The 16794-nt window shown below is 43.4% G+C and overlaps 1 protein-coding gene across 1 annotated transcript in view; it reads right to left on the bottom strand.

The window, feature by feature from the left end:
- Positions 1 to 16794, bottom strand: part of GRID1 (glutamate ionotropic receptor delta type subunit 1) — a 684852-nt gene that overhangs the window by 218854 nt on the left and 449204 nt on the right. Inside the window, exon 6 of the mRNA XM_052640513.1 lies at positions 6401 to 6571. Within this exon, the coding sequence (XP_052496473.1) occupies positions 6401 to 6571 (171 nt within the window). The remainder of the gene's footprint in view (positions 1 to 6400; positions 6572 to 16794) is intronic.

Below are 16794 nucleotides of genomic sequence, written 5' to 3'. Positions count from 1 at the left end.
TCTGGGCCTTGACACATGACATTCTCTATAACTGGAAAGTGTTACTAAATGGAGATTAAAATTCCTGATTTATTTGGAGTTTGTGAGAATCAGAGAGACAACATTTGTGAAGTGTCTAACATAGGAACTGGCATATAATAAGTGCTTAAAGTGTGTCTGCGGAATTAATGGATGTTGAATGAATAGTTTTAAATTGGTTCTTAGGAAGAAACAAAGAGATGTCAAAGTGTTTGCAAAGAGGATGCCTCTTAGAATTAAAGTGATCAAGAATAGAAGCCACACTGTGAAAGGGAATAGGACCTCTGTATGGATACATTCCACATGGAACTGTCCATCTGTAATCTGAATCTGGGTTATATGCTTCCATGGGATGGGGGCATCCTGGCAATGCTTGTCTTTCTAAAGTCAGTCCCCTATGTAAGAGGCAGGTCCTCAGATGGGAAACAAGGAAGGTGAGGTCACATCCATAGGAGACATAAGAGAGACTTCAGCTATGAGTTCCTGACTGGACTTCAGCTTTTAAGAAACCCAGGTAGACATTCCTGGCTTCTAGATAATTAAAGACCAATCACATGAAACCAACTGAGGACCAAGAATGGAAAGATAGATTTTTTTTCTAAGAGTTAACACCAAGAATCCCCATTACATCAGTAACTATATTTTATTTAAGAAAATACCTTGTGTCAGCAGGAGCAAAGGCTACCAGTAAAATTGTTAAATTGATCTTCATGAGAAAATAAGGAGAATTTATTTTGGAGTCAAGACCCAGTTAGGGGATAGGAAAGGGAGGGTAGCAAGATGCAGAGAAAGGATGAAGCACAGGATGGGGGGAATGGGGCAGCAGAGGAGCAATCGTATCTCACTGGGGAAGACTTAGAACCTGAGAAGCTGTTTGTGCAGCTACAATGCAAAAGTCCCACTCCAAGGCCCACCATATGTGACACCATCTCTGAGACTGAGATGTGTTGTCTTGTTGAAACCAGAAAAGGCTCTGATTTCCCATCTGGGTTGGTACTAGATGCGGTAGCAGCAGTCCCATCAGAAGCCCAGGTGATTTGTTTACTTACTTACTGAGTCCCTAGAAGCAGTACGAGGGTCAGCAGTAATGGAAACAGAGCCTCCCCTCCCCTGCCCCACTCCCATGAAATGTCCTGAGCTCTCCAGCAGAGCCATACATACACATTTGGTTCTATCTGACCCTCAGCAGGCTGAGCCCTGTGTGCATCCCCATCAGAGTGGAAGGGAGAGGCCCCCAAGGATGACGATGGCTCTGCTAGGGCGCCAGCTGTCTGCCCTCCCAGAGCTCCATACACATTTCTCCACAGTATATCAGAATTTAGGCAAATCATATTAGATTGCTCCAGCCTTGCCTCCCTTATACTCAGGGGCCCAAGGAGGTGCTGGGCATTCACATTATCAAGGTACAAGTCATCCTGGAAGGCATGGGAAGATGGATGGAAGGCGAGGGTCACAGCCATGTGGGCCAGCTGCATCTCACCACCAGACCATTATCTGCCCAACACCAAAGCTGGCAATGTGGGAAATGTTTTCGTTAAGAAAGGCTGCATTTCCTCCAGCTTGCCAAAGAGGCTGGTTTTCTCTTCCCTCCATCATTAATCAAGCAAAGTGGACTGTGTAGAGAGACCTCACAGAGGCAAACAGCAGGAACTGACTTCTGATCAGATCCTCAGACAGGCTCTGTCCATCCAGCACACTCAGACCAGCAGAGGGTCCCACTGGGAGGACAAGCCGATGCCCAGATGTCACAGCTCGAGAAATCCATCTCCAGGTGCAACCTCTCTGCCAACCTGCTGCCAGCCCACCCGTCCCGAGAGGGGAAGCCACATCCAGGCCTGAGGAGGGAACAGATGGTGGCAGAGGGCAGAGAGTCGGGGGAGCTCTCCTCATGTTGAATCCAAGATGCGAGGAGGGTGGAGCGTTGAGGGTCACTTGCTCTACCCAAGGCTCTCTGACCTCCAGCTGTTCATATAGCCACCCGTGGCCAGGACGGCAATCAGCTGTAGCCAAGGGGACCACCTGTGCACCTGTCTCTGAGAAAGGCATCGATCCATGCTGGCCACTACAGGTTCCATCTGGGTCTTTAGGGTGAAGTAAACCAGCGAAAATGACAAGATGTCCAAAGGAACTCTGGTATGAAGAGGTTCGGTGCTGCTTCAGAGGAAAGGCTTCTATAGGCAGGTTGACAAGAAACTTGTAAGCTTAGGACAAGTGCGCAGAAAGCCTTAAAGAAATAGAGATGCAAGAGGTGGTGGTGTGGGGAGTGGGGTCAAAATGCTGTAACAAGTTGAAAGAGGGAGCAATGATTCCATCTATTAAGCCATCTTACGATTTTAAAATTCACAAAGAAGAGAAATCCCAACCTAAGGGAGCATTTTATGACAACACCACTTTAGCTCCTGCAGCCTCATTCAAGGTTCGGGCTCCACAGTGACCAGACAACACAGCTTCTATCATTTGCCTGTCCCTCTTTGGAAACACATTTGAATAGGAGTGGAGTAAGAATGTGACAATTCATTTGTTAGGTTAATTGCAGCCCTGAAGTCATCAGGCAATGCAGTCCTAAAGACCAAGGATGGTTCAGAGGCTGCTCTGAGCAAGGCTGCCCATAAAATCTGAGCAAAGCCTTGGGGGTTCTTAGGGTCTTGTCATTTTTATCACAGACAACCCCTTAACAAACCTGTTGAGAAAATAAGAATGAGAAGCACCCAAATAAGACAGTGCTTTGTAGGGAAAAATAAACAACAGCACTGCCCATTGCAAAAGCAGTGCCTTTGGAGCTAATAGAAGCCACTTACTTAGGTACTTTTCTTCCAAAAGATGTTCTCTTTACTAAATAGGAACCAAATTGATTTGCTATAATAGTGCCTGGTTGGCTTTGCAGCACAAAAAGCCCTGACCACAGGCCTAATAGAAGAAGATGGAGCTTCTGAGGTCAGTGCAGAAGCAGAGAGATGGATGATCTTGCAAAAATTCCCTGCTTTTGATAGCCTTCTTGAAAACGTCTAACCCAGAATTATCATCCCAAGAGAAGCTGTCTGGGGAAAAAACTAAAGATGGACTTGAGAGCTCCATTTCCAAAAGAATTTTCATTAATTCCATCAAGACAAAGTTAATAATCCATGACATCAATGTTGTATTTTTTTTCCCTTCAGTTGGTTGTGCTAAACATGTTGGAATCTTCTCAATAAATCTCACAGCTAGAGGCTAGTAGAAATTAGTTTGCCTTCTACACTGTCATTAAGAAAGAAAGAAGTGGTAATAGCTACAGAGAAAACTTGAAGGGAATGGCTTGTAAATGAGATGAATCTACAAGCTGCCCAAATGGTTGTTGGGTGGGATGAGTAAATAAATCCACATTTGCCTCTCATCACAGCCTGTACAAGGAAGCAGATGCAACAAATGGAGATAGATTCATTTAATAAAGTATTTTATTTATAGATATATAAAGAGGCTTCCCGAGACAGTTTAACTTATGTTAAGACCTGCATTCTTAACAGATCTACCCCATTAGCCCTTCTCGAGAGTCTCCAAGGAGCAGGGTCTTGTCTGAAGAGCTATGCAGGCCGCAAAGACACTGGCCTCCCCTCTCCCCACCAAGGCAGCACTGATGGAGTTCCTGCATGATTGAGGCAATGGTAAGTGGTGCCCAACACTGGTGATGAGGGGCTAGACAGAAGTGAGCTCTCCCACCCGCTGCGAGACTTTCAAAGAGCACGCTCAGGACAAAAGTAGACTACATCACACTGTTCAAAAAGTCATGAGGCCACGTTCAGTCTTCCCATGGAAACCCAAGCACACCTGGCCACATCCTCTAGTAGGAGAGTTCTGTTAACAGCTCGGCCTTGTTCTTGTTGCTGTCTATACATCCTCTCATTTATTTTCATTATAACGCTGAGGGGTAGGTAATATTTGAATCCCCAACGTACAGAGAAGGAAGCAGAGGCATAGAACGACAAATAAATGATAAAAAATCATTAGCAGCTAGATTTACTGGGATTTGAACCCAAGCAACCTGGCTCCTGTGCTGTTGCTGCTACTTCTTCTTCTACTAAAGCTGTTGTTGCTTCTGTTGCTGCTGCTACTATTATACTGCTGCTGCTATTGCTGCTGCTGCTGCTATTGCTACTGATACTGCTATTGCTACTGTTAATATTACTGCTACTGCTGCTACTTCTGTTACTGTTACTATCACTGTTGCTACCACTGCTATTGCTACTGCTGCTGCTGTCACTGCTGCTACTGCTGCTGCAAGATCTGTGAGGCAGGTCTTAAATCTTGCTCTTCATACGGCGTCTGGCTCTCAGCAGAAACAGAGAGAGGTAGGGTGGCCAGGATTCTGTATTCGATACTGCACCGACCTCACCTGAGGATTAGCCCCCCACCGCAGAGCCATGGCTTTGTTCATCCTCCTAATAAGCATGTGTCGTTCCAGAAAGTCCTCTACTGCATTCCTCTCTGCTGCAATCAGTGTCTTTCCCTCTCTTGTCCTCCAGGACAGATTCTTTACATCCAGTGTGACTGATATGAACGAAAGAGCTCAGCTGGGCTTCCTGTCCATGGCAAAATGACGAATCAAGACCTTGATGAGCCATACTTTGGCTGTCTCCCTCCACCCCACCAGGGCAGGACATGTTGGTGAACTAGGAAGCAGCCCTCTTTTCTTGTGGAGTAGAAGAGGTACGGTAAGGCAAGAAAGAAATGGGAACATGAACAGGGGGTATGGGGCGGGGTAGAATAGGGGTGGTGTGTCTTTGGGGAAGGATGAAGCCTTTTGGGGAGAGAGAACCCATAGAGACCTTCCTGGAAGTGAGACCCCCCTCGGGGTCTGGCCCCCACAGAGAGTGGCAGGCACCTCCCCCTCTGGCCCCGGCTGGTGACAAGCACACATTGCCTGGGCCACGTGGTCACACTACACTTCCATCCACATGGAGAGTGAGGTGCTAATACAGAGTCAGTGTGAGAGGCCCTCACCTCTTCTTCCAAACTCTAGAAAAGAGGAAGGCAGAGCAGGACAGCAGCACCCTAAAATAAAGCACCTTCCACGCCTGCTGCATATGCCTGGGGCTTTCGAGTCCATGGGCCCTTCAGAGGTTTTTGATCTGCTTTCCTGGTCAGCGCCTCACCATCTTCCAAAGATCCCAGACCTTGTGATGTCTCCCTGGAGCGGTGGACTTTGGGCTAGTGGGAGTTACTCCAATGAAATCCTGGTGTCTTCTATGCTTCCTTATCAACCAAGAACATATTTCTAGCATTTCCCATCTGTGGGAGCATGCTTCCTTTCTCCCCAGTTAAGATTATAGAATGGATTTGGTACTTTGACAAATCACACATGTACATAGCTCACTCTAGAGATTATAATAACCTCCCTTCCCCAAATATATGCCCCATGATTAGACGTTACCAAGATGTCCTGGATGGGACTAATAGTCTACAGGCAGACACAGCCCATCACTGACCTGTAGTCCCTATGCCAGGCAGAAAGAAGGGGTAAACTAGTTTCAAACACTGAGTGGCAACCACATTCCATGCATAAATTATGAGTACATTTCACAAACCCAGGTGGGAAAATTTTCCTTCTGTTATGTGGTTCCCACCAAGCATTGAAAGAAAATTTTCTTAGGGACCATGTTCCTAGCGGAGTTTCAGATGCCAGTCTACCAACAGACAATCTTCACCATCACCCCCAAATATCCAGGAAGAAAATCACCTCTCACCATGGGTGCACAGCTCCACATCCACCTCCCAGGCCTAAGAGAAGCTAACCTTGATTGCACCTATGTCAAAAGGGTAGTGGAGGGACTAATCATACACACTCTGTATTTCTCATCTTGGAAGGAAGGGACCAGGTGGGCAAGTCATGTTTCTACCTTTTGCACCCTCCTGATCAGCTAGGATTCCAGCAGTGTTCTGGTTGACTTAAGACTTAGCATTCAGAAGAGGAGCTGAGACGTTTCCCAGTTATTTCCATATTTTTGACTTTCTACAGGGAAGAACTTAAAATGGGTTCAAAATGATGACTCTCCAAGGGAAGGCTCTGTCCCCAGTCCTGACAGATGAAATCATTCCCCATCAACACAGTCATCACAGAAACTTAAGATACAGGACTCTCCTTACTCCCTAAGTGTGCAACTTTTAAATACAAGAGGCACCCAGTGAGCTAATATGCTGCATCTGCTGACGTCGGCCATAACTGCCTGCTAATGTGCTTAGAGGTACTGCCCAGTTGACTGGTTTCAATTTCAGCAAATGACAGAGTTCTAATAATTACAGTTGGTGGGGAAGTGTGCTCAACCAGAGCTGAGGCACACTGTTGCATGAGGCAGGCCAAGGGTATGGGTGAGACTCCCTCCTGGAAGAAGTTTAGGAGGCCAGCACTGACCTGCAGCATCTGGAGGTAGCCTTCCTGGGGGTCGCAGAGCAAGGAGGAGATGCGGTGGTTGTTCCTCATGCATTTCTGGTTGTCCTTTGCAGAAGGGAAGATCTGCCGGACCACAGTCATCCTGCCAAGGGCGCTGTGGACCAGATCCAGGATCTCTGGGTCACTGATTTCCTGGGAAGATAACCAGAAATGCTTACCATTGACTTATGACCTCATAATCTCTGCAGAAGACTTACCAGTAGATGTCTAGGTTGACAGCCCAAATAGTTGAGGCCAAAGGGGTCATGAGTTTGGGCTCAAGGTCAAACAGTTTGTTAGCTGCTTACTTACAAATAATACTTGTTTACCCTAAAATGCAAACAGGATTATTCGACACCTTCCCGGAAGGACAGAAAAAGATAATCTGCAGCTAAACCACCAATGCGTTGGCTTCCATGGAGTCAAACGCTAAAAGAACCAATACTATCAAGTATCATGAGAGGCATTAGCTGGAATAAAAGGCTCAGTTTCCTGTTGGGAGTTGTCTACCTGATATAGACAAGGAAAACTGGCTTCCTCTGACAGAGCTGAACAAAATGCAGTAAGTTTCCCAGAATTCTTTAATAATTAGATTTTTTAAAGATTTGCATACATACAAAATTTTAAAATATATCCATTCATTCATCCACTCATTCATTGCACAAAATCTACCCAACAGCTCCTCAATGTTTTGTTCTGTGTTACGACGGGTATAGCTGTGAATGAGTCAGGCTTAATTCCATCTGGTGAAACTCAAGGTCATCATAGGCTGAAATATATGGAGTGATGTCATACGGAAATCTAGGGGCAAAGGAACCCATCGAACTTCCACATGGGCCCGTGTGCTAAGTTCTTTACACGCATTATCTCATTTTGTACTTGCAACAGCCTTAGGAATTCTATGAGGTAGATCCTGTTATTACCCTATTTAAAATGAGCACTCTCATGCATAAAAAGAGCAAAGGGAGCAGGCCAAGGGGAGCTCTTTCCAGGATGAGGCTTCTGTGAGGAATTAGCACTGAAGTTGAACCTGAAGGATGAACTCATTAGGCAAAGTGTTTGCTGGTAAAGGCGAGCAGGCAGGACAGCGAAGAGTCAGGTTGGTGGTAGTACTGCTGAAGATGGAGCCAATGGTACAGGCAGCAAGGTGTCCCTCCAACCTAGGGAGGGGCAGGGCCACTGGCAGGAGAGAGGAATGATCAAAGGCAGTGTGGGATCTGTGTCCTAGACCAGATGTGGTTATGGGGTTCAGTAAATACTGCTAAAACATCCACACTGTAGATGATGAGAAGCACTTGAAAGATTTTATGCACCAATAAGCCACAATCAGATTTACATTTTAAAAAATTTCTGACTGCTGTACAGAGAGAGGATTAGAGAGTAACAAAACAGCTCCATGTCTGAGATCAACACAGGGACTATAAAAAATGGACATTCACCAAGGGTTTTATTGGTGGAAGAGAGGTTAAGAAAGCTCTGGTTCGCTGGTTCTAGGAAGTGACTCTTATCTGTGTTGGTTGCAAGTCAAGATTTTAACCATGAATAACTGTGTTTTAAAATTGGCCTTAAGTCTTCCTCCTTGCAGATGACACAGCCCAGCTTTGAGACGATGAGAAAGTATAAATGGAGCTAATGAGGTTAGAAACAGTGATCAGGAATTTTCAGAATCACATAAACAAGAACATAACATGTTTAAGGATTTAAAGGTAAACAAAGCACTTTCAGGAACTGTCCTAGGTACTCAAAATGAGTGTATAGACTGGTCAGTTATAACCATGTACTAGATCTGGGAGAAAGGAAGAAATTAAGAATTGCCTCCTTTTAGAATGATCAATAGTTCCCAAAAGTAAAAACTACAGGCATTTCTAAAGAATTAAAGTGCTTGTACATACTGAATCTGGGTTTCAACCACTTAAACTTTGTATTTCAGACAAAAGTCTGTTTAAGGAACGATGATCATATTGGATTGGGACCAGCTGACAATCAATGGTGAGGAAATTGCAAAATGTTCATATCTTTGGACCACCAAGTGAGAAGAGCCCAGGATCCAGTTGGGCTTCAGAAAACAAAGCAGAGAATGTAGCTGAGCCTGGACATTTGTGCTCTGCTCTTAGCTGCCCTGTTGATGGACACATTGCCCCAAGCAGGATAGCAGGATGAGAGAACTCATGTTCTAACCTACTAGAAAGTAAAACTGTAAGAAAGACCAATGCACAGCATGGTCAGCTTTACTTGAAGAAGGAATATAGAGGTCTTCATGGGTGGGAGGTAACCTAGAAAAATCATGAGGTCATGAGGAAATAATTCAAATTATGCGTAAGGGGGTTCATCAAAGTCAGCACACTTAAAAGAAATGGATATGTGGCATACATTTTGTTTTTCTCACTTACTCTTGATACCAGTAGAGAAGGCAACGGCACCCCACTCCAGTACTCTTGCCTGGAAAATCCCATGGATGGAGGTGCCTGGTAGGCTGCAGTCCATGGGGTTGCGAAAAGAGTAGGACACAACTGAGAAACTTCACTTTCACTTTTCACTTTCATGCATTGGAGAGGGAAATGGCAACCCACTCCAGTGTTCTTGCCTGGAGAATCCAGGGACGGTGGAGTCTGGTGGGCTGCCATCTATGGGGTCACACAGAATCAGACACGACTGAAGCAACTTAGCAGAAGCAGCAACAGCTTGATGGCAGAGGTCACCACAGAAGCTCTTTTATTAAACCTATCCTGCACCCTCAACTTCCAGATAGGATAGCATTGAACCCTCCCTACTACCCTGCAACAATAACCTTGGAAATTGTAGGGGGCCTGGCGGATAGGAGAACACAGTACCTTTCTGGTGGATATAGCCTCACTTCCCTACAATAAGCAGCAGCATATGGCGGGATTGATGTCAGGGCAGCCAGGACCTAGTCAAGGGTCCCGCAAGTCAAGCCCTCCTGCAAGTAGCCCTGATCTCCAGACCGTTCCTTTCCAATTCTACCTTCCCAGGACAGAGATGAGAACTTGGCATAGCTTCCTCCAACCCGTTAGCTGCTATATGCCTCCCTTGCCCTAAGGATCTCTGCAGAATCTCCCACAGTCCTGTTCTCACCCACTCACTCTGAGTCAGAGCACTACCAGCCACCTCCCCACACCTCTGCTGCCACTGCTAAGTTACATCAGTCGTGTCCGACTCTGTGCGACCCCATAGATGGCAGCCCACCACGCTCCGCTGTCCCTGGGATTCTCCAGGCAAGAATACTGGACTGGGTTGCTATTTCCTTCTCCAGTGCATGAAAGTGAAAAATGAAAGTGACTGCAGCCCACCAGGCTCCTCCCTCCATGGGATTCCCCAGGCAAGAGTACTGGAGTGGGGTGCCATCACCTTCTCCGCCACACCTCTGGGCCTATGCCTAGTATCTAGTACAGAGATAGCTGCAATCAGATGCTAAGAATCCACAGAAGCAACTCCCCCGGGCCCTTGGAGGCAGCGAAAAGGGTCACTTCTCCCAGGGATTTATCCTTTGCTTTGGAGATACCCAAGTCTGCACCATCAGTCAGCTCCCTCAGCTCCATGCCAGGCCTTCTTCTGTCCTGATGGCCCCACCAGGTCCTTTAGTACTACTGGGCTGCACACAGGTATCGGCTCACACCCTGCTCACTGATGCCAGGGACTGCTTCCAGGCTGGAAACCAGGTCAGCCTCTGGACTACTAGGAAGAGGATCAAACTCTGGTTCTTCCTAAGGGTGCAGAGGGCAATCAAGCAGCCAATTTACATAAACAACTTGGAGAACAAACTTTCCCTTTGTCTCAGCTGAACATTCCTTCCAGAGAGTGCTACTAGCAGAAGAAACAAGACAATGTGTGTATACTGTGTGACCTCCACTGACCTCACCAAAGTCAGCAAGGCAGCAGTGAAACAGTAACACATCATATCCATACGCTCAACTAAGAGCTGATGTGTGGAAGGGCACAGGCTCAAAATAAATCTTCCTTGTTACAAGCGTTGCCAGGATGCCCCCATCCCATGGAAGCATATAACCCAGATTCAGATTACAGATGGACAGTTCAGTTCAGTTCAGTCGCTCAGTCATGTCTGACTCTTTGCCATCCCATGAATGGCAGCACATCAGGCCTCCCTCTCCATCACAAACTCCTGGAGTCCACCCAAACTCATGTCCATCAAGTCGGTAATGCCATCCAACCATCTCATCCTCTTTTGTCCCCTTCTCCTGCCTTCAATCTTTCCCAGCATCAGGGTCTTTTCAAATGAGTCAGCTCTTCGCATCAAGTGGCCAAAGTATTGGAGCTTCAGCTTCAACATCAGTCCTTCCAATGAACACCCAGGACTGATCTCCTTTAGGATGGACTGGTTGGACCTCCTTGCAGTCCAAGGGACTTTTCAAGAGTCTTCTCCAACACCACAGTTCAAAAGCATCAGTTCTTCAGTGCTCAGCTTTCTTTATAGTCCAACTCTCACATCCATACATGACCACTGGAAAAACCAGAGCCTTGACTAGACGGACCTTAATGCACAAACACTACATAAATTATGAATAATAAAATTATTTCAGTGTACCTTCCATCAAGAAATAAAATATAACCTGCATCTTGATTGGATGCCTCTTTCCCAAATGCTTGCCACTTCCTCATCAGGAGTTCCCTGTCATGCCATAACTTATGTATGTAACCTAGATAATATATATCTTAGGCTTGCCCATTTTGTTTAGCTTTGTGTAAGCTAAACAGTCTGCATGCCTCTTACCATTGTGTTTTAACACAGTGGTTCTCAAACTGAGTCTTGTATCAGGATCACCTGGGGAACTGACAAAATTACAGAGGTCCAGTCTTGTCCCATTTCAACAAGCTAAGCTTCTGTGTTCTACATTAGCTCTCCAGATAATTCCAGTATTCACCAACATCTAAAAACCCCTGGGTTTAACATTAAGTTTTTGTGATCTATTCATGGTGATGGATGCAGCTCTGGTTTATTCATTTTCACAGCTGTATGCTTTGCATTGTATGATTCTGCCACAATGTATTCGTGGTACTGTGATTACCATTTGAATGTTTTTGCTTCTTTCCTATTAGGAACAAACCTTCTATGAGCAATTTTTCTTTCCTGTGTGCCTTGGTGCACACCTTTAAGAATTACTCTACATACCTGGAATTAGAATTCCTCCATAGGAGAATATGAAAGTGAAAGTCGCTCAGTCATGTCCGACTGTGTGTGACCCCGTGGACTATACAGTCCATGGAATTCTCCAGGCCAGAATACTGGAGTGGGTAGCCTTTCCCTTCTTCAGGGGATCTTCCCAACCCAGGGATCGAACCCAGGTCTGCCGCACTACAGGAGTATTCTTTACCAGCTTGAGCCACAAGGGAAGACCATAGGAAAATATGAATGTATTCAAATTTACTGGATCATACCAAATTTCCAGAGTGATTTGCATCCACTTATAATCATGTGTGGTGAAGAGTTCTTGTTCTTCCTTTCCTGATCCTGATATCCTGCTGCTGCTGCTGCTAAGTCACTCCTGTCGTGCCCGACCCTGTGCAACCCTATGGACAGCAGCCCTCCGTCCACAGGATTCTCTAGACAAGAATACTGGAGTGGGTTGCCATTTCCTTCCCCACCTGATATCCTATGACTTCCTAATATTTGCCAGTCTGCTGAGAATGAATTGGTACATCACTAGACTTTAATTTCCACTTCCCTAATACTTAAAAGAGTTAAATATCTTTCATATGCTCATGAGTCATCTGTTTCCTTTTGTGTGCTTGTGATTTTTGTCTAATTTCCACTGGGTTTTATATTTTGCATATTGATTTATGGGATCCTTTTTTCAGTTCTGGATGTTAAGTTTTTATTACATGCTACAGATACCTTCTCTAGTTTCTAGATTATTAAGTAAAACTAGGCTATAAATTCATCCAACTTGGTGTTTTCTTTGTCAAAAGATTTTTATTACTAATTAAATTTCCTTATTTCTATAGGAATTTTCTTGTTTTGCCTTCCTCGCCCAGTCATTTTTTTTCCTACATGTTTAGGCATGTTGTCCAAATTTTCCAATTGATTGGCATAAGTTGTTCACAATGTCATTCTACTTCTTCTATTCTCCCCAATGCATCTAAAGTTGTGTGGCATCATGCATTTCTAGTAATCTGTATTTGTGTATCTTCCCTCTTATTTTGACCCTATAAGTTAATATATTTCACAAATTCTCCTTAAAAAGTATGTTTTACCTTAATAAGATACTGTTTTATGTGCTGGTTTTCTATTTCATCAATGTCTACTCTTAACTTTATTATTTTTATTTTTCCATTTTCTTTGGATTTATTAAGTGGTTACTTTTGAAACTGTTTCCATATGAAACTTAGCTGATGAATACTAAACATTTTTTCTTTCCTAATGCAGGTCAGGAAGCAACAGTTAGAACTGGATATGGAACAACAGACTGGTTCCAAATAGGAAAAGGAGTACGTCAAGGCTGTATATTGTCACCCTGCTTATTTAACTGATATGCAGAGTATATCATGAGAAACACTGGACTGGAAGAAACACAAGCTGGAATCAAGACTGCCAGGAGACATATCAACCACTTCAGATATGCGGATGATACCACCCTTATGGCAGAAAGTGAAGAGGAACTAAAAAGCCTCTTGATGAAAGTGAAAGAGGAGAGTGAAAAAGTTGGCTTAAAGCTCAACATTCAGAAAACGAAGATCATGGCATCTGGTCCCATCACTTCATGGGAAATAGATGGGGAAACAGTGGAAACAGTGGCAGACTTTATTTTGGGGGGCTCCAAAATCACTGCAGATGGTGACTGCAGCCATGAAATTAAAAGACACTTACTCCTTGGAAGAAAAGTTATGACCAACCTAGATAGTATATTCAAAAGCAGAGACATTACTTTGCTGACTAAGGTCCGTCTAGTCAAGGCTCTGGTTTTTCCTGTGGTCATGTATGGATGTGAGAGTTGGACTGTGAAGAAGGCTGAGCACCAAAGAATTGATGCTTTTGAAATGTGGTGTTGGAGAAGACTCTTGAGAGTCCCTTGGACTGCAAGCAGGTCCAACCAGTCCATTCTGAAGGAGATCAGCCCTGGGATTTCTTTGGAAGGAATGATGGTAAAGCTGAAACTCCAGTACTTTGGCCACCTCATGCGAAGAGTTGACTCATTGGAAAAGAGTCTGATGCTGGGAGGGATTGGGGGCAAGAGGAGAAGGGGATGACCGAGGATGAGATGGCTGGGTGGCATCACGGACTCGATGGATGTGAGTCTGAGTGAACTCCGGGAGATGGTGATGGACAGGGAGGCCTGGCGTGCTGCGATTCATGGGGTCGCAAAGAGTCGGACACGACTGAGCGACTGAACTGAACTGAACTGAACTGAATGGACTATTTTAGACTATAGATCTACAATCAAACATGCTTTAGTTATGACCCACAAGTTATCATATGTATTAATTGTATCATTGTTTCTAAAAGTCCTCTTTGAAATGTTTTTGACTCATGAGTAGTTTACTAGAGTTTTAAAATTTTTCCAAACATAAGGTAATTATTTTTCAGTAATCTTCAATGCATTATAATCTGAGCATGTGGAATGTGTGACACAAATCCTTTAAAAATGTATGAAGCCTCACTTTGTGACAGTTTGCAGGAATGTTTTGTGTTTCTACTGTCCAACTGCTGCTGATTTCAGTGGTCCATTTTTAGGTCCATTAGATGGGGAATATTCCCATTTCTGTTTGTATTCAGTCTTTATTTTCAGCAATCATATTTGGAGTTTTCTTAATTACATATAAGTTTAGAATTATAACTCCTTGCTCAACTGAAACTTTTGTCATTATTTATATATCCTCTATTTCTAGTAACGTATCTTGCCTTATAGGTTACTGCTATTAATCTATACACCACTTTCATTTTGCTTAGTATCTGGCTGTTCTTTTCCTATTTCTTTGCTGTCAATCTTCCTCTGTATCACATTTTAGTTGGGATTCTTGTAAGCAAAATCTACTCAATTTTTTATATCCATCCTAGACATTTTAGTTGAAATCTCAATCCATTTATATTGGACAATGATCATACATATAAATGAACTGAGTTCATCATATTATTGACATTACATATTTTACTGGTCTTTTTCCTTCTCTTTAGTTTCTTGAAATGATTTTTTCCTATTTTCATTTTCTTATTCTCTTTTCAAAGCTATAACAATATTGTGCATTATTTTTTCATTGGATATCATAACTACTTTAATTGCATAAGTGAAATTAATCAATATTCTTACTCTCTCAATCTTTATCTCTAATCATCATCTCAACTAATGTCGTAACAATGTCTAGTGTTTTAATTCTAGTTTTCATTATGCTCTCTTATTATACATAATTTCTATTATTTTATACAGTAAATATTTACTTAACCAATATTTATCGATATATTTGTTAAACATTCTTCTGTGGCCCGCAAACCTTACATCTAAGATCATTTTTCTCGCCTTGAAGTATATCATTTAGAATTTCCTTTAAATGTGGGTTTGTTGGTGACAAACTTAGTTTTTGTTTATTAAAAAGCATTTTTATTTGGATCGCATTCTTAAAATAAAAAAATTCTAAGTTGAACATTATTTTTCATAGCACAGTAAAGATAATACTGCACTATAGTCTTGCTTCCATTTTAGTTCAGTGTATTAGATTCCTATGGTTGTAATAACAGATTATCACAAACTTGGTAGCTTGGAACAACAAAATTCTATTCAGTCACAGTTCCACAGAGCAGCAGCTGAAAAGTCAGTCTCACTGGGATGGTATTAGAATATTGGCAGGCATATTCAGCCCACAACCTCGAGTTATGAGGAATCAGTTTAACTGTCATTCCTTTGAAGATGACTGCTTCTGCATGGATTTTCTTCAGATGTTTCTCCATTTCTGGCATTCTGCATTCACAACATGAAGTGTATTTTCAATTTTTATTCTAGGCTTCCTAGACCTGGAGTTTAGTTTTTTCAATAATTCTAGAGAAATCTAAACCATACTATCTTTCAATACTGTTTTCCCCTGCTATTTCCTATTTCCTTCTAGAAATCCAATCAACAGTATGTTAGAGCTTATCATTCTATTTTTCATGTTTATTAACCTCTTTTCCAGCTGGTTGTTGTTGTTGTTACTTGTTCAGTTCCCAAGTTGTGTCTGACTCTTTGCAACCCCATGGACTGTAGCACATCAAGCTTTCCTGTCCTTCACCATCTCCTGGAGCTTGCTCAAACTCATATCCTTTGTTGACCTATGGACATTTGTTGGCAAAGTAATGTCTCTGCTTTTTAATATGCTGTCTAGATTGGTCATAGCTTTTCTTCCAAGGAGCAAGCGTCTTTTAGTTTTATGGCTACAGTCACCATCTGCAGTGACTTTGAAGCCCCCCAAAATAAAGTCTGACACTGTTTCCACTGTTTCCCCATCTATTTGCCATGAAGTGACGGGACCAGATGCCATGATCTTCGTTTTCTGAATGTGGAGCTTCAAGCCAACTTTTTCACTCTCCTCTTTCACTTTCATCAAGAGGCTCTTTAGTTCTTTGCTTTTTTCCATAAATGTGGTGTCACCTGCACATCTGAGGTTATTGATATTTCTCCCAGCAATCCTGATCCCAGCTTTTGCTTTATCCAGTCCAGCATTTCTCATGATGTACTCTGCATATAAGTTAAATAAGCAGGGTGACAATATACTGTTGAAGCCTGGCTTGGAGAATTTTGAGCATTATTTTGCTAGCATGTGAGATGAGTGCTTACCCCTTGGAAGGAAAGTTATGACCAACCTAGATAGCATATAAAAAAGCAGAGACATTATTTTGCCAACAAAGGTCCTTCTTGTCAAGGCTATGGTTTTTCCAGTGGTCATGTATGGATGTGAAAGTTGAACTGTGAAGAAAGCTGAGCACCAAAGAATTGATGCTTTTGAACTGTGGTGTTGTAGAAGACTCTTGAGAGTCCCTTGGACTGCAAGGAGATCCAATCAGTCCATCTAAAGGAAATCAGTCCTGAATATTCGTTGGCAGGACTGATGCTGAAGCTAAAACTCCAATACTTTGGCCACCTCACGAGAAGAGTTGACTCACTGAAAAACACCCTGATGCTGGGAGGGCTTGGGGTCAGGAAGAGAAGGGAACAACAGAGGATGAGATGGCTGGATGGCATCACTGACTCGATGCACATGAGTTTAGGTGAATTCCAGGAGTTGGTGATGGACAGGGAGGCCTGGCGTGCTGCGATTCATGGGGTCGCAAAGAGTCGGACACGACTGAGCAACTGAACTGAACTGAACTGAACTGAGATGAGTGCAATTGTGAGGTGGTTTGAGCATTCTTTGGCATTGCTTTCCTTTGAGATTAG

This window comes from Budorcas taxicolor, chromosome 5 (assembly GCF_023091745.1).
Source record: "Budorcas taxicolor isolate Tak-1 chromosome 5, Takin1.1, whole genome shotgun sequence".
Taxonomy (NCBI): domain Eukaryota; kingdom Metazoa; phylum Chordata; class Mammalia; order Artiodactyla; family Bovidae; genus Budorcas; species Budorcas taxicolor.
This window is presented reverse-complemented; position numbering and strand designations above follow the sequence as displayed.